The sequence below is a fragment of the Lactuca sativa genome, chromosome 7 (genome assembly GCF_002870075.4).
Source record: "Lactuca sativa cultivar Salinas chromosome 7, Lsat_Salinas_v11, whole genome shotgun sequence".
Taxonomy (NCBI): Eukaryota; Viridiplantae; Streptophyta; class Magnoliopsida; order Asterales; family Asteraceae; genus Lactuca; species Lactuca sativa.
The window spans coordinates 157562824-157581462 of record NC_056629.2 but is presented as its reverse complement, the minus strand read 5'-3'; the positions used below and the strand labels follow the sequence as shown (position 1 = coordinate 157581462).

The 18639-nt window shown below is 37.2% G+C and overlaps 1 protein-coding gene and 1 pseudogene across 1 annotated transcript; both read right to left on the bottom strand.

Annotated features, from left to right (window-relative positions):
• Positions 1-12699: 12699 nt before the first annotated feature.
• On the bottom strand, positions 12700-13660 carry LOC111895602 (uncharacterized protein At2g29880-like). Its single transcript, XM_052765829.1, has 3 exons — positions 13346-13660; positions 12869-13221; positions 12700-12757 (listed from the first exon to the last, which is right to left on the bottom strand). The coding sequence occupies exons 1-3, from the start codon at positions 13658-13660 to the stop codon at positions 12700-12702; spliced, it is 726 nt and encodes a 241-aa protein (XP_052621789.1).
• A 203-nt stretch (positions 13661-13863) lies between these two features.
• On the bottom strand, positions 13864-15227 carry LOC111895601 (uncharacterized; annotated as a pseudogene).
• Positions 15228-18639: the final 3412 nt, after the last annotated feature.

Here is an 18639-nt window from a genome sequence, read left to right as displayed (position 1 = left end):
CACTTACAAATATTTTCATACAAACAATGACACTAAAATGCTTATGAACTCACCAGCTTTAAAGTTGATCAACTCTTTCAAAATAACTTGTATTCTCAGTCTCTCAGGTCATCAGTAGACAGGTACCGATGCTAGGTTTTGAGAAGATGGAGCTCGTTCAAGACTTATCTCTTATATTGATTTATATTTTTGGTGTCTTATAAACTTCATAGAACACACTTGTATTAAATTATATTATTAATGCAATGGATGATGTTGTTGCTTGTTTACTATTATGCTTTGTTGTGATACTATACATAACGTCCTTCGCCCCAGAACGTTTACGTTGTTCCGGTTTTAGGGTGTGACAGTTGGTATCAGAGCATTGTTTATAGTGAATCGAGTATATCAACCCATAAAAGATATACAAACTATAAACACAACGGGATTAAAATACTATGACCAAGAGTTTATACTTTTAAATACTAAAATATTTAACTAAGTATACATACCTGCATTCATACTAAAATCAGTGTCACTAAGACAGAACAAAAGTATTACGATTGTTGAACATCACAAGTAGGCTTGGGGGATGTATGGTCAGTTCTGGGAATGATATAGCTTGATTAATTATGTTGGTCCGAGAAGTGATTAGCATATGCCCGAGAATGGTTGTGATGTGGCAACAAGTCTAAAAACTTACCAACACTACTACAATGATAACATTAGAACAGAACATGAATCTAAAATACTATAGGAGTATTTTGTGTTACTATAATTACTTATGTGAGAACTAAAAAGGTCTTTACTAGTAGGTCAATAGTTGCTAAGTGGATACGTTAAGGTTATATGTGACTAAGGTGTTATAAACTTAGAATCTGTGATCTTTGCTTTACTCCCTGTTCCTTGTCTGGTTGTGGATTTGGAGTTAGGGTCACTTATTTGAAGGTCTATCCTGTTTTGATTACATGTAACTGGTATGCACTATGCAAGTATTGAAGAAACTAATAAAGATCATCTTATAATTATCTAATTAGTACGTCTATTAATTATTTCCTTACCCCTTTTCTCGCGTAGATATCATGGCTGGATTCCATCCTCACGGCGACCCGTACTTCCCAAATCAAGGCAATGTTGGATGGCTTGAAGCATAGCCAGAGGAGGATCATTCAATCCCTTTGGATGATCACCTCACAGAAGGCTTTTCGGATGATTCTGACTCCGAACCAAAAGTGAACAACCAACCCCCAGTGGCTCAAATCATGAATCCTAACCCTCGTCCAACATTTCAAGGTCCCACACCTTTGTGGGCAACAAACTTGAACAGATGGAGCCACGAAAGGCGCATGAGAGACATGGAGCGCCGTCTGTTAGAATCAAGGACTCATTCTAGTGGTTCTTGCCGTAGATAGAGCCTACTCAACTTTCTCTTTTGGATACAACTTAATCTATGTAAAAACTCTAGTTTAATTTCCTATCTATGTTAAGACTTTGAATCTGTTAAGTCTTGTTAGGTCGTAGCTCTGTCAAAATTTTCCTATCTTGGTTTGATGTAAGACCTACTTCTAGGTCATTTTTCCTGAACTTATTACATCTGTAATACCAGTATTACTGACAGATATCTAATCTCATGGAAATTGATATCCAAATGCTTTCATCCTTCTAGCTCTAGATCTACATTCAATCATACTATTCAGTCGTGTTGTTGGGCTATGGAAAGTTAGTCCATGAGTCACTCTCATCATTCTCTCTATTGAATTCTTACCAATATCTTCATCTTTGTGATCTTATAGCTACAAGATGCCTCCGCGTCGATCAGCGAGATGCACTACTCCGATAACTTTGAATCAAACTCCAACTCCTTCTTCCCAATACAACCCAGCAGCTATCCAAGTTGCTGTGAATTCAGCTGTTACTGCAGCTTTAGCACAATTCACCAATACCAGTACTAGTGGGAGTGAAACTTATGTGCCTCCCACTGTTGTCGAAGCTCCAGTGCGCTCTAGAGAGTGCTCGTACAAGGACTTCACCAACTGCAAACCCAGGTCCTTCAATGGAACTGGCGGAATCATTTCCCTCTCGTAATGGTTCGAGAAGATGGAATCGATCTTTAAAATCCATTCCTGTCCGGAAGGGAGCAAGGTCAAGTTTGTCGCCTGCACCTTCGCAGACCGAGCTTTGACGTGGTGGAATAGCCATGTCAAGTCACTATCTCTTATAGTGGCAAATGTTATAGGCTGGGAAGCTCTAAAGGAGCTCATGATTGAAGAATACTGCTCGAGGGGCGAAGTTTAAAAGCTGGAGCAAGAGCTCTGGAGCCTAACCATGAAGGGCTCCGACATAGTCTCCTACACTACCAAATTCAACGATCTGGTAACGTTATGTCCGGGAATGGTCCCTTCTGAATCAAAGAAGGTGAAAAGGTATATCTGGGGGTTGGTGCCTCCATTTCAGGGGAATGTGCTAGCTTCAAACCCCGCTACCTTCGATAGTGCCAAGCGATTGGCACAACGGCTCATTGACCATGGGGTCCGTACCCCATCGTCAACAACAACCCTAGCCATATCAGAACCCTCCAAAGCCACTAATAACAAGCAAGAATTCTGGGATGACAAGAAGAAGCAGAAAGTTTCCAAAAAGCAGCAAGTCGTGGCGATTCATGCTACGATAGTACCTGTCGCTGCCGCTTCGGTAAAGCAGTACGCTAGAAGTTTGCCAAAGTGCAACAAGTGCAACTTCCACCACACTCGAGCTTGTCGGGAAATGTAGTGTTCTAACTGCAACAGGAAGGGGCACACTGCCCGTTTTTGCAAATCTCCGGCAAGGCCAATCAACCAAGTCCCCGACGCTGGTGTGGTCCAGGCTTGCTACGGTTGTGGCGATGCGGTGTCACACCCTAAAACCGAGAACGGCGGAATACGTTTTGGGGTGGAGGGCGTCATGTACAGTATCATAACAATGCATAATAGTAAAAACAAGCAACCACATCCATTTCATTAATATATAAATTTTAATACAAGCGTGTTCTGTACAGTTTGTTATACACCAAAAGTATACTCAAAAATAAAGAGGAGTCTCGTATGTGCTCCGTCTTCTTAAAAGTTGCATCTGTACCCGTCTACTGACGACCTGAGAATACAAGTTATTTTGAAAACGAGTATTAGCATAAAGCTGGTGAGTTCATAAGAATTTAGTGTCATTACTTGTATAAAAGTGTTTACCATTGTGTAACATGAAAGTTGTTATCAAGTTTGAAAATAGTGTGAATCTCTAGAAAATCCTATATTTTCTAATAAAAGTAGTCTTCTGCCAAGACTTGGTTATTTGTAGGTTTGATCCTTTGAGTGTGTAAAAGTTTTCCCAATTAGACTCTCAATTATAAAAATATAGTTTGGACTTCATTTGAACAAAGTAAATGGGAAAATAATGTATTATTCCAGCAGTGTTACTGCCGACTGAGTGGTAAACAAACCGCAGACTCTAGGTAGTGATAAGTATTTAATACACCTCGGGAAGTCTACTTTACCTTTAATTCTTAATTTGTTAATTTAGGGATCCGAATGTGAATCTTTATGTAACCATGCGGATAGGCGATCGAATGTATCATGACCCTCCAGGTCACACGTAGTGTGGTAGCATGTTATCATCCCTGGGCCTAGTCGGCTCGGACTGTAGCTAGCAGTCGGGATGTGAGAGTGTCCGCCCTGTATAGATCTATACATGTAGAGCCCGCTCTCCCTCCAGGAGACTAAGGTTACACGGCGAAGGCGCTGAAAAGTGTCGTATAGAGGAATAGTGTATCACATTCTGTTTTAGTATGTTCTCTTGTATTGGTGTATAGTGTGCTTCTCGGTATAATGTATTTAGTGTTCTTTTGTATAGTATATAGTATTCTTCTTGTATAGTACTTAACATGTAGAGACTCATAATAGTACTAACCGTGGTAAGTATCATAGTAATGGTAGTGAGGAGTGGTAAACCTTAACTATACCTATTACAGTTAACTAGCATGTTGTCATTCTTGGATACCCAAAAGTATTGAACTGAGTGAAGATATTCATATCCAACACAAATACATACAATATATAACTAAGAGTTCTACTACAATCGGACAGATACAATATACCCTAAGACCCCAATCAAACAAGAACAGGAAATAAGGCGAGCTATCAGTCCTAAGTCCTTCAAGTCTTACTTATATAAATATATTGGTGTGGATATATTTTAGAAACATAAGAAATTTAAAAGATTTTGAAAATAGTTTTATAACAAATTAATATGAAAATGAGTTTGATAAACATTGAAAGCAGTTTTGATAGCAAAACGGTTAAAAGTATAGAAATCCTTTATGATTGTAAGATACAAATCACATGTGATTGATACTATAATTTGTTGGATTCAACTTGTATTCCCCCCCCCCCCATAAAAGCATTTAAAAACATTTGAAAGGTTAATTAAGGGGTATGAACTCACCTGCAGTGAGTGGAGTGGATGGAATGTCGGGTAGGATGCTAGGTGTCAAGTGAGGACTTGAACACGTCCATGGATCCTATGTAACATATAGTGGCACATGATGGTGTCTAATTAGTCATTTTATCATCGATTTAGTAAGTAAAGACCCTTTAGTGCATGAAAACACTTTGCTACAAGTGCAAGGAGTGCTAGGGGTTGCTTCTAAAGAGTGTATGGCCTCACTATGGAGTTTACACTTCAAGTGACCACCCTAACATGAGTTTGCGGTTGAGAGACCACTTCCCCCATGAGTCTACGGTCGTAAACTCATGGGAATAGTGAGTTTGTGTGTTTAAAGGTCTCTTGCATCACTAGGAAGGGTTCTAAGGTCAAAACAAAGGTCTTGAGAAGTGATTAGGGTTCAAAAGGGTACTCCCTTGGAGTTTGCGGTCCTTGGACCACTCCTTGGGAGTTTACGGTTCTAAACACTAGGGTTTACGGCCATGAACCCTTGGTCACATCATTTCCTTCGTGTTTTGTGGTCCTAAGCTCATTTATAAAAATTTCATGTCCATTAAACATGCTAAGGAAGGAGTTAGGGACACCAAAACACCCTTTATGGTGTTTACAGTTCATGAATGTTCATGGACCGTAAACTCATGTTTACTCCCCTAAAGACACGATTTTGGGTTTCTAATTTCATGCATGCAAGTTTCTAAGTCATAGATAAGCATTAGAAGGGTTTTGGAGGGATTTTAAGGCTTCAAAACCCCCTTATGGGAGTTTACGGTTTTAGGGGGTGTTCCACAACCGTAAACTCTAGTTTTTGAGGTATTTGGATGATTCAACCCCGAATTTTCATGTATACAAAGCTAAACAACAAGCTAGGAAGGATTACTTACGATTTTGGAGCTTGAATAAGGTGTTTCTTGACCAAAATCCAACTTGTAGAGAGAGAGAGAGAGTAGAGAGAGAAAGCTTTAGGAGTGAGAAAAGGCTCAAGTGAAGGCCACACAACCCTTATATAGGGTTTGAGTTGGCGGCCAGGTGGGGATCCACCCAATACCGACGTTAAACAAAGTTTATGGTCGTACCCGATTAAATGGTCGTAGACTAAAACTTTCCAAATGAATTCGAGGGTGTTTCACGTGTTTTTATTTATTTCGTTTCGACACTTATAAAATAAAATAAAAACATTAATTGATTTGTCTAACCCAAATGTTAACGGAAATTTCAATAAAAATATATTTTACTAACGGAAATCAGTTACAGCGACGGAATAAATTTCAGGTTGTCACATGCGGGCCACTACAAAAGGAACTGACCGATGGCAGGGAATGTCGGTGGAGTAGGAAGAGTTTTGGCTATAGGCCACGAAGAAGCAGTTGCCGACCCCACAGTGGTCACTGGTACGTTTCTCGTCAATAACTCTTATGCATGCATTCTGTTTGATAGTGGAGCGGAGAGGAGTTTCGTGAACCAAAAATTTGCTCATTTAATTAAGCAAAAATCACGAACACTTAAAGAACCGTTCACTATATAAATGGCTAACGGAAAGACTGAGAGTACTAGCAGTATATACATAGGAAGTACTCTAACTCTAGATAGTCATTCATTTTCAATCGACCTCATGTCGGTCTCAATTAAAAGTTTCGACGTCATTATCGGCATGGATTGGTTGAGTCGACATCGTGCCGACATCATGTGTTATGAAAAGGTTGTTCACCTTAATCTGCCATCTGGCGAAACTCTAGTAGTCTATGGCGACAAACCCGGCACGAACCTTCGTATCGTCTCGAGTATTCAAGCCCAAAAGTACTTGCGAAAAGAATGTCGTGCATTCCTTACTCATGTCGTCGATGTGAGCCAAGAAACGAAGTACATTAAGAACATTCCAGTAGTACGCGATTTTCCCAACATCTTTCCAGAAGAACTACTAGGATTGCCTCCGCAACGTCAAGTCGAGTTCATAATCGACTTAGTTCCAGGGGGTACCCCAGTAGCCAGATCGCCCTATCGCCTAGAACCTGCGAAGATGCAAGAACTGTCCGGTCAACTTAACGAACTGCTCAGCAAAGGCTTTATTAGGACAAACTTCTCACCCTGGGGAGCACCGGTTTTGTTCGTATGTGCATCGACTACAGAGAACTGAACAAACTTACCGTTAAGAATTGTTACCCTCTGCCTCGCATAGATGATTTGTTCGACCAACTGCAAGGGGCGAATTACTTTTCAAAGATAGATCTGAGATCCGGGTATCACCAGTTACGAGTACTTGAGGAGGATGTCCCGAAGACAGCCTTCCGAACTCGTTACGGACACTACGAGTTCGTAGTGATGCCATTCGGATTGACCAATGCACCCGCAGTATTCATGGACTTAATGAATAAGGTATGTCGTCCTTACTTGGATTATTTCGTCATTGTTTTCATTGATGATATACTTATCTACTCTCATAGTAAGGAAGAGCATAGTAAGCATATACGTCAGATCTTGGAAACATTATGAGCAGAGAAGCTCTATGCGAAGTTCTCTAAATGCGAGTTTTGGATTAGAAGAGTCGAATTCTTGGGTCACGTTGTTAGTGAAGAAGGAATTCATGTGGTCCCTTCCAAAATCAAAGTCATTGAGAACTGGTCAGCACCGAAGTCGCCTACAGAAATTCACCAATTTCTAGGCCTCGTTGGCTACTATCGTAGGTTCATTCAGAACTTCTCTCGGATTGCGAAACCGCTTATGACATCGACCCAGAAAGGCGTGGCCTTTAACTGGGAAGAGAAGCAAGAGAAAGCGTTCCAAACGCTGAAGCGAGCCTTACGCACCGCACCGATACTATCCCTCCCAGAAGGAATAGAAGACTTCGTGGTCTATTGCGATGCATCAAATTAAGGGTTCAGGTGTGTTTTGATGCAACGAGGTAAGGTCATCACCTATGCCTCAAGACAGCTGAAGACGCACGAGATCAACTACACCACACATGATCTTGAGTTAGGAGCAGTTGTGTTTGCTATGAAGATCTGGAGACACTACCTGTACGGTACGAAAAGCACTATCTTTACAGACCATAAAATCCTACAACATATATTCGACCAGAAGGAGCTCAACATGAGACAACGACGGTGGGTCGAGCTACTCAGTGATTACGAATGTGAAATTCGTTATCATCCCGGCAAGGCCAACGTAGTAGCTGACGCCCTAAGTCAGAAAGAATACTCTGGTCGTAAAGTCAAATCATTGACTATGACTATCCATTCACACTTTTCCACACAAATTAAGGAGGCTCAGCTCGACGCCTTAAAACCTGAAAATGTGGTGAGTGAATCCCTGAGAGGGATGGATAAGAACTTGGAAGTCAAGGGTGGTGGAGCCTTATATTTTATGGAGCGGATCTGGACACCGAAACACGGTGGCTTCAGAGACTTGATCATGACCGAAGCGCACAACACTCGATATTACATCCACCCAGGTTCAGATAAGATGTATATGGATCTTAAAAAGTTATACTGGTGGCCTAACATGAAAGCAGAGATTGCTACCTTCGTGAGTAAATGCCTTACTTGCGCCAAGGTTAAGGTCGAATACCAGAAACCATCAGTTTTACTTCAACATCCGGAGATACCTGAATGGAAGTGGGAGTGAATCACAATGGACTTCATAACCAAGTTGCCCAAGACAATGGGTGGTCTCGATACCATATGAGTAATCGTTGATAGGTTAACAAAGTTTGCACACTTCCTGCCTATCAAAGAGACTGATAAGATAGAGAAACTAACAAGAACTTACATTAGGGAGATCGTACGACTGCACGGTGTTCCCATATCCATTATCTCTGATAGAGATAGTAGATTCATTTCGAGGTTCTAGCAATCGCTACAAAGTTCCCTTGGAACGAGGCTGGACATGAGTACAACCTACCATCCACAGATCGACGGACAAAGTGAGAGAACTATCCAAACCTTGGAGGATATGTTGCGAGCCTGTGTGATCGACTTTGGCAAGGCATGGGACACTCATTTACCCCTTGTCGAGATTTCCTACAACAATAGTTATCACACAAGTATAAAGGCTGCTCCATTTGAAGCCCTCTATGGCCGAAAGTGCAGATCCCCTCTGTGTTGGACTGAGGTGGGTGACACTCATTTAGCTAAAGGACGAATTCCTGACAGCACTCTCATCAGTCCAGAAATCATTCGAGAAACGATAGAGAAGATCGTTTAGATTCGTGAACGATTGAAAGCCTCTAGAGACCGACAGAAAAGTTACGATGACAAGAGAAGGAAACCATTGGAATTTCAGGTGGGAGACCGCGTTCTTTTGAAAGTCTCACCTAGAAGGGCTTGATACACTTCAGAAAGCGTGGGAAGCTAAATCCAAGATACGTAGGGCCTTTCGAGATTCTCGCTAGAATCGGCCCTGTAGCTTATAAACTCAATCTGCCTCGCGAACTCAGTAACATACATTCTACTTTCCACGTCTCGAACTTGAAAAAGTGTCTGTCCGACGAGACTCTTGTAATCCCACTCGACGAGATCGAGATCAACGAGAGCCTCAACTTCGTGGAAGAACCTGTAGAGATCATGGACCGAGAGGTCAAGCAAATGAAAGCAAAGTCGTATCCCGATAGTGAAGGTTCGCTGGAACACCAAGCGAGGACATGAGCTCACTTGGGAGCGCGAGGATCAAATGAAATTGAAATATCCTCATCTTTTCGCTTAGTTATCTGTAACTACTTAATAGCTTAAACTCTAATTTCAGGACAAAATTCTCTCTAATGGGGGGATGATGTGACAACCCGAAATTTCTATCTTGTACAAACCATTCACTTCAATCAAAGTCAGACTTGTTTCTGCTAACTTTTAGCACTATTTAGAGTCTGTTTGAGCATTTTGATCTTAGTACACCAAAGGAATGAGTGAAAGGAAGTGCCAGTTGAAGTTGTAACCTATCAAACAAGCCATAAACCCTCAAATGAGGAGTTTACGGCTAGGAACCAGGAGTTTACGGTCGTATACCAATGGTGGCCGTAAAGTCCATGCTATATATATGGTCCTTAGTCATTTTCAATCACTTTTCACATTTCCAAGAGTAGAAATCAGATTCTCTCTCAAGGATCATAAGATTTTTGCTTCCAATCTTCAAAAATGTAAGTAAATCCTTCCATCTATGTGTTAATACACCACTTATCCTTGATAACCCTTTGAATTCATCCATGAATTTCACCTTTTGAGTCTAGATCTTCAAGATCCTCAAGAACATCAAGAACACTTAAGTGTTTTGGGCCGAAAACACCCTCATTTGCCTTCAGATCGTAAGTACACTACCCTTAGCTTGTTATATACTCGAATCACTCATTAAACACCTTGAAAACATCAAGAAATCAAGAATAAAAGGGTGTTTATGTCCAAGGAAATCTCCCTTGGCCGTAAACCCTAATAAGTGGTGCAATAGTGCCACTACTCCTTCCTAAGCCTTGGAACTAAGTCTAGAACCCTTCAAGGAAGACCATAGGACCTTAACACACAAAACGGTACAAGATACCATGAGTTTACGGCCATAAACTCATTAGGCCGTAAACCCATGGGCCGTAAACTCATGGGGGATTACCATTTGGGCCGTAAACTCCTATGTGCGGCCCTACACCCCTTAGATGCAACCCTTTGTACTTCTAACACTTGAATCTAAGTGTTTTTCGTGTCCTAGGGTGTCCTTACTTTCATAATTAGTTGTTTAAACACTAATTAGATGCTTATATGTATCATTATATGATAAATAGGATCCGTGTGGGTGCTCAAGTATTCACTTGGCACTTAGCATCCTATACCACTCGTTCCTCTAAACCACTCACTACAAGTGAGTTCATACCCATTAATCTATCTTTTAAATGATTTTAAATGATTTTAGGCAGGGGGGGGGGGGAATACAAGTTGAAACATTATAGTTATTATATCAATCACATGTGATTAATAACTATCAAACAAATGGATTTGCTATACTTTTAGCTGTTTATCAAACAAACTACTTCAAAATGTTTATCAAACTCTTTTACATGTTAAACTCTTTATCAAACTTGTTCTTGTTGTATTAATGTCTAAGTCTATAACTATATTTGGTATGTACTTGACCCAACCCGGCATGGTCTATTTGGGTTGCACTTCACCGGCACAATTTATATGGATAATATTTTGAGAATAGTATATTTATGATTATATTAATATATTATAAGTTCTAATATATTAATATGGAATCATATTATTTAATTAGTATTGATCAAGAATTAATTTATAATTAAATAAGTGATCAAAATGAACTAATTAAATATGGACTCTTATATATATATATATATATATATATATATATATATATATATATATATATATATATATATATGTCTGTGTGTGTGTGTGATGGGCCAAGTTCATTTAGGTTGGGCTAAGCTTTCATGGATAGTCCATGGAGTGTTTAACCCATGGATTATATGAAATGAAAGGTCATGGGTTTAACCCTCGTCTCCACACTATATAAAGATGTCCTTGGTTGGTGAAATTGGCACTACTGTGGATACACTAAGAGGGCTAGCCGATTTCACTAGATAGAACCAAAGTATTCTTATTCTCAAAGTCTTCCAAGGTGTTTTGGTGATTTGTGATTCCACTTGAGGCTTCCACATTATTAGGGCTAATCTCTTAAAGCTTGAAGACATCACGCTACACCAAAAGGTATGTTATCTAACTAGTCTTTATAGTATAGTTGCTTCATAATATGCTAGTTAGGATTTAAGCCTTAGAAAGTTCTTATTTGCATGTATAATAGAGAAAACATAGATCCAAGGTTTATAGGGTTGCATGTACACCATAGGAGTGTTAGAATGCTCAAAACCCAACAGTGGTATCAGAGACTAGGCTTGTTTTCAATTATACTTGATGCAAATTGCTGAAAAAAAATCATTTTCCTAGCTTTCTGGGTAGGTTGATACACTCGACGAGTAGGAGCCCCAGACAGCATATTTTCGAGTTTTTTGGCTAGAATTGGACTAGGAACATTACCCTAAGCTGTTTTTCAACTTATAAACTTATTTTTGATGTGGTAATGTTCATACTAATCCAATTTCAAAGATAATTGTCAATAGATTCATGTTTTGTATTAGTTTAAGTGTTATGCTAATTACATGAAAAAATTTGATTCCAATTATCTTGTTCATATGAGTTGCTTAGATTAATAGAAAAGGTTAATTGAATAGTTGTTTTCAATCCACTTTAATCTAAAAGTTGATTCTAAAATGTGTTCGTGTAACTTGTCCTCAAGTTACATGAAAAGTCACATTTAAGTTTCTTAAAACTCATAAAAATTGTCATAGGTTACAAAAATGAAGAGTCTTGTTCTCATTAAATGGTTTTATGATTCCATAACTTGTCCTCAAGTCGTGGAGGTTCAAGAGTCTCTTCATTAAATAAAATATGTGTAACCTTAGTTAAACTCATAAAGCTTCCATAAGTTATGAATTATGAAGAGTCACTTTCTTAATTAGTTTAAAGTCTTCCATAACTTGTCCTCAAGTTATGGAACTTGAAGAGGTTTTTAATTAAAACTACTTTAAACACATAAGTTATGGAATAGAAAAGTTTTGAAAGTTACAAAACTTGCCCTCAATTTTTGGAATTTGAAAAGTTTTCTCTTATGAATACTTTAGTTCCAAGTTAAGCCCTTAGAATTTTAAAAGTTAAAATTCAACCCTTATACTTTATAATATTATAAGTTAATATATATATATATATATATATATATATATATATATATATATATATGTATGTATGTATGTATGTATAAGAGTAAAGTCAGTCTTACCATTAGTAGGCCTCATTCACGAAGCCGGTCTATAAGGCACCGTTTGGCAGAAGAACTGGATGGGACAGAATTGGACTAGACTGGACTGAACAGAACAGGACTGGACAATACAAATAATTTGTATAACGTTTGGTAAAACTGAACAGAACAGAACAAGTTGTCTGAAACTGTTTGGCAACAATAGTACTGAACAGAACAAGATGTAAAAATGACCATATTACCCTTGTACAAAAAATATTCAAGATAACACAATTTAACATACATAACTTGAAAATAAACATTTTTATTAAAAAAATATATTTAAAATTCTCATATTAAAACTAGTTCTAATACCAAGTAATCCAAATTGCTTCAAAATTAACAAATTTCTAAACCAAAATGGTTTCCAAAATCCTTAATTTAAATAAATAAAAAAAAGAACAAACTTCAATTGTCTTCTTCCAATATAGTCTTCGCAAAAAGTGGTTTGGTAGCTGCATCCAAGCTATTCCACATTGGTAACAAATTCAAGTTTTTTGTAAATTTTAAACAAACGCGCATGACTTCTGAAGAAGACAACTCCATGGTCTTTAACTATTCATGTATGGTTTTTAACCCTGCGAGGTCATTAGTAGAAGAAGTAATAGCCCTAGTCATTTTCTGGATTTCCTCGGATACGATAGCTAACCCCTTTCCAATTATATCTGTTACTTCTTCAGATGCCGCTTTTCTCTTCTTATTTTTCGAGGAGTCTTTTGGATTTGGATTGGAGGAAGTTGCAGTGTTTTGAGGATTAGAATTGGACGATGGTAAACTTTCTCCTTCTTCGTTATCAATATTTTGATTTTGTGTCACATCAGCCGCCGATTCAGCCATACCACCTGTAGCTTGATCTTTACCAAAAACATTTGCTAGTCGCTCGTACGCAGGGAATGGTTTATTCGCGACATAGTTTTTGTTTAGATGTTTCTAGTAAAACAAACAAAGTTACAGGTAAAATCATATATTTAATACTTAGACACACAGAAAAATTATATATATATATATATATATATATATATATATATATATATATATATATATAATCACTAACCTTTAGATATTCCTCTAATATCTCAGGAGAATCAACTACTACACATTTGCAAACATCATCCCAACCAAATCCACTTGTATTTTGCATATCATATGCAGCAGAAAACTTATCCTTTAAACGCTTGATTTTGTTTTGCACGTGCTTTGCTGTTATATTAATACCAACGACTTTTTCCCGTAACTTTAGAACGACTTGGTCATAGGTTCCAGGCCTAAAGCTTCCATTATCACCTCTACCACCGATGACAACAATGTATTGAAGGATGGTAATCAACACATCCTCTTCTTCTTGAGTCCATTGACGCCTATCTGCCATGATTTGTTATCTGTATTTGACATATCATACATAGCAAAGGTAAATAGATAAAGATGGAAAATATTAAAACAAATCATCCATGAAGTTAGTTTAAATTAATATAAAAAAACATACTTAAAGTTAAAAGTTGTTCACATCCATAACAATTATGAATAACAAACTTAAAAAAAAAAGTTCTCAGATTAATTAAAAAAAACAATCTACTAAGATCTAGTTGACATCCAAGACTCAAACATTTCTTGGGCTAAATCATCCCTCCATTGAGTCCATTCATTACTTGATTCAACAACATCGACAATTTGAAATTGATTTGGTTGTTCTTCCCTGATAGGCATATCTTCAACATTGCTTGACGTGTATTCTTCTGGATCCAAAGCCATGTGTGTCCTAATAAAATTATGCAACAAAGCACACGCTATGACTATTCTCCCTTGAATTCTTATTGGATAAAATGAAGGACTTCTTAATATAGCCCAACGTCTCTTTAGTAGACCAAAACACCTCTCAATAACATTCCTGGCTTGTGAGTGTTTCATGTTAAAGTATTCCTCCTTATTTGTAGGTGCACGTGTATTGCCTTCCCATTCTCGTAAATGATACCTAATACCTCTATATGGTGCTAAAAAACCTTCACCATTGATATATCCTCCATCAGCCAAATAATAATTATCTATAATAAATAAAGTAAAAGGTATGAATATGTAACTATGTGTTTACCTATAATAACTATTTAGTAATTATTATATTAGCTTACCAACTAGGATTTTTAATCCATTATGTCTAGTAATCACATCCCGCAAAACCCTTGAATCAGTAGCTGAACCTTCCCAACCAGCTAAGACATATACAAAATTCATGTCACGATTGCAGACACCTAACACATTCATTGCTATACTACCCTTTCTTGTTCGATACCTTGGTTTATCAGAGTCAAGGACATTAACTTCTATATAATTTCCATCAATTGCTCCTAGACAACCCTATAAATAAAATTTTAATGCATTGTTAGTTAAGAACCTATATTTTGTAATATATCAAAATAATATTATAATGGTTACCTGGAACCATTTCCACCGGTTATCTGTACAATCATTTGCAACAGGCGTTGGTCTGACAAACAATATCTCTTGCAAACGCATTAAAGCATCTAAAACACGATGAAAATACCGACTTACTGTTTCCCCTGACCGATAGAATCTAACTTGAATACATCTGTTTTTTTGTGGTGTGCTAATATATTTAGGAATGTAGCAACTTGTTCCTCAATGGTCACTAAACCATCATATAATAAACCACCACGAGTTTGTAGTAAATCACACAAAACTGCAAATGTATTCCTATCCATACGTAACTCGTATATACAATTATCATCACTTTCACGTGTGATATGATGTATTTCTGTAGACCTTTTTGAAAGGGTGTCTAATGTATTATTACCTAGATCTATCCATTGAGCTTCTTTTTCCTCACATTCAATTAACCAAACTCTAATTGTAGCTAGGCACATCAACAATTGAATATAACTCTCCAACAGTTTCACAAACAGGAGCAAATGATTTCTATCCATATCTACAAAGTTTATAAAAAACAAGTAAAACAACAACATTTTACTGATTTTAAAGAAACACGTTTGAGAGACGAAGATGGGAAAAAATAGTAACGAAAAATAAAAATTAATATTATTTTATAAATGAAATGCCATGAGGAGTCTATAGAAATAAAAAAAGCTAATTAAAAACAAAAGGAAACTACAAGGGCATTTTTGTCCAAAATTGAGTATATATAACATGAATCGGGAAGGAACAACATAAAGTATACATGTAGTAATAACAACTAATTATAGGGACATATTCGTCATAAATTGAGTTTCTACAACATGAAATGGACATGAACAACACAAACTAGACAAAGTTCTGACAAAAATTATGCTTAAATAAGCCTCCCAATAACTAGTTTGTATCTTTATCATAAAGTAGGCAGAAACAAAAACTTGGGCCAATTTAGTCTAAATAAATGTGAAGTCTAATGACATCTTTTATTCATTCCATGTGTTAATAGATGCAGGTAGTATAAAAACATACAAAAACATTATTCTTTTTGGTAGTATAATCAGAAAACTAATAAGTTATAAGAGAAAATTAAATCCCCAGAACTCGAATTCATTACAAAAAATCAGATCCATATAATCAATTGAATCCCAAAAATATTAAAAGTGTTGTAAAGAAAAACTACTCCAGTTGATATTTCAAAATGATCCTAAGTATTTAGGTGAAAAAATTGTGCTTAACAAGTTATTAATCAAAAAACAAAGTGTAAACAGATTCAAATGAAGATTGATCATAGCATACTCACACATAACATGAAATCATCTTAAAGGGTAAAAAAAAAACCCAAAATCCTACCAAAATGCTGATAAAATAAGAGAGAAAATGTAGGGAAATCATCTCTGCCTTGATTAGAAATCGAAGCAAGAAAGCTGGATTCCCAAACACGCAGGCAGTAGTAAAATTGTGCGTGTTTTTTGTGTTGATTTACACCAATCGCATGATAGCAAGAGAAATAATCAAAAATCATTCAAAGAGATTTTAATACTCATTCAATTGATACAGGTAAGACAGCAAGAGAAATAATCAAAAATCATTCACAAATAGATTTCAATTGTGTAGCCATAGATAACTTGATAACTTGAAGTCGATCAAAATTAATACACAACTAAATTAACAGATGCAGGTAAGGATAGGAGAGAAACAAATCAAGAAATCGTTCAAGTAATTGAAGAGATGCACACACCGAAAATTAAAAAGAAATTGTACTTTGTGATCTTCAGTATAGACGATAATGATTGTTGGAGAGTTCGAATGGCACAAAATCGAAAACCTATAATCAATAATCAATTCTTACGTGTGTTTGATTGTAACACAGGAGAGGAGACGGTGATATTTATTTGAAACAGAGTGGTAGAAACGAGAAAAGTGGAGACGGAGGCTGAGACCCGTTCCAAGCAGGGATGTTTCCGTCACATTAGAAAAAGGATAGTACGTGTTCTGATTAGTTCCACGTTTTTGGGTGGAACTATTTTTCTAATGAATTGTCCCATTGGACTTGGTCAAACCTCCGATTAGTTCTTGTTCCAGTCATGCCAAACACCCGCTAAAAAATTTAGTGTTGTTCTGTTCCATCTAGTGCTCCTCACCAAACGGGGCCTAAGGGGGGTATAAGGTTACTACCTATAAAATGGCAGTTTAATGGGTGTCTACTCTCACCCACCGCTTCCTTGACTGGTGGAGGGTCGTTAGCCGAACAGGTAGGACAAAGACTTTAAATTCTCCCTTTATTAAAAGTATTAATGATAAATACTAAGTAACTAAACCTTTTATAAATACCCAATCTTAGTTACTTAGGAAAATGTGAATAAGGTGCTAATCCATGAAATTACACTTTGCACTTTGTTTAAGTCGGTTAGCGGAGCGTGTGTGGTTAACCGACACACTAACTCGTATTTAACAAGGTAGGAAAAGGGTAACTTAATGTTTATCATAGTATTGATGGAGCGTGTGTGGTTAACCGACACATTGATTGAGGGGTAAACACTTAAGGGTACCAAGTAATTTGCATGGTTACTTCACACCTTCTTTTATGATCCTTGGTATCCCAGTCACAAAACCTGAAGGGCACATTCAAGATTGAAACATGTCATTGAACAGTTCAATGAATCTCAAAAGATCTAGGAGTTTCAAATCCAATTAAAAACCTAATAATTTATTTCATTTTTCATGGTGGAAATTGGTGAATCGTCATTCACCTACCTTCAAATATTCTATAGCTTTGATTACAACATCCCTCTTCCAAGTTATAAAATATTGTGTTGGGTCCTAGCCTTAATATTTCATATTGGGTGTTATATTAAGGACTTTAAATCAACTATCTTGAATATCTCCCAAAAAGATGTTTGGTTTAGACATCTATGATCTTCCCAAATCTCTTGGAACTTCTCTTCCTCCACCTCCTCCAATTATTCTCCCTAACCCACAAGTTCAAAGGTCACTCAAGCCCTATTGGCAAGGCAAGGTCTAGGTGTGATCACATCTCGGAGATGAAGTCACATATTGACAAGCCGGGAGAGTTGGGTGTCAAAGTCTTGAGAAAGTTAGTGGTTCAATCACTTTCTAAGTCACATAGTGAGTTACTTTGGGACTCCTATGAAACAGACTATGACAAGACCCTTAATGATCTTATCTATTTGCTTGGTGCTGCTGAATCAGCAATGATTTGGAAGGCTAGTAAAGCAAATTTGATTAGAAGATCGACTTCCCAAAACTTTATGGTCATTGAAAATGGTGACACTAGAAATCCAGAAAAAGCATTCTCTTCCCAATGGAAAGGGATTGGCCATAGTCAACTCGGTTGACCAAATGGTAAAGAGAAAGGCTAAGTTTGAGATTGTCCCATGTACCATTCCCAAAGGGTCCATATGGTTCTATTGCCAAAACGAAAGGGCATTGGTTGCGAAGCTGCCAAATTTACCTGAAAGATCATAAGGTTGGTAAAGTCAATAAGTTTGACTCTACTTCAGGTAAAAGTCCACTATCTAACTCGGTTAAGTTTCTATTTTGAGTTTCTTATTACATGATGTGACTGGGTCACATGTTGATGTTTTAAGAATCAAAGGGAAAGTGAATGAAACTTAAAGAAAGAGTATGTTGAATCTGACCGTGAAGATGGATTTCTATCGCCTGATTGAAGATCGGATTACTGAGCTACTTCTTAGGAGTTATGATAGATTGCTAGGAAACATGTAATAGCATAGTTCTCATTTCAAGTTACATTGTAAGGAAAAAGTTTTTTCTGCACTTTAAAATAAATAAAAGTTTGTCTTACTTTATTTTATATCTCCTTACAGTGGCATTTATGAAAACTTGATGTCTGTATGTTTCTAGCAACATTGGAAAAATGAACTTGATTCTTTCATTTGTGGTAGT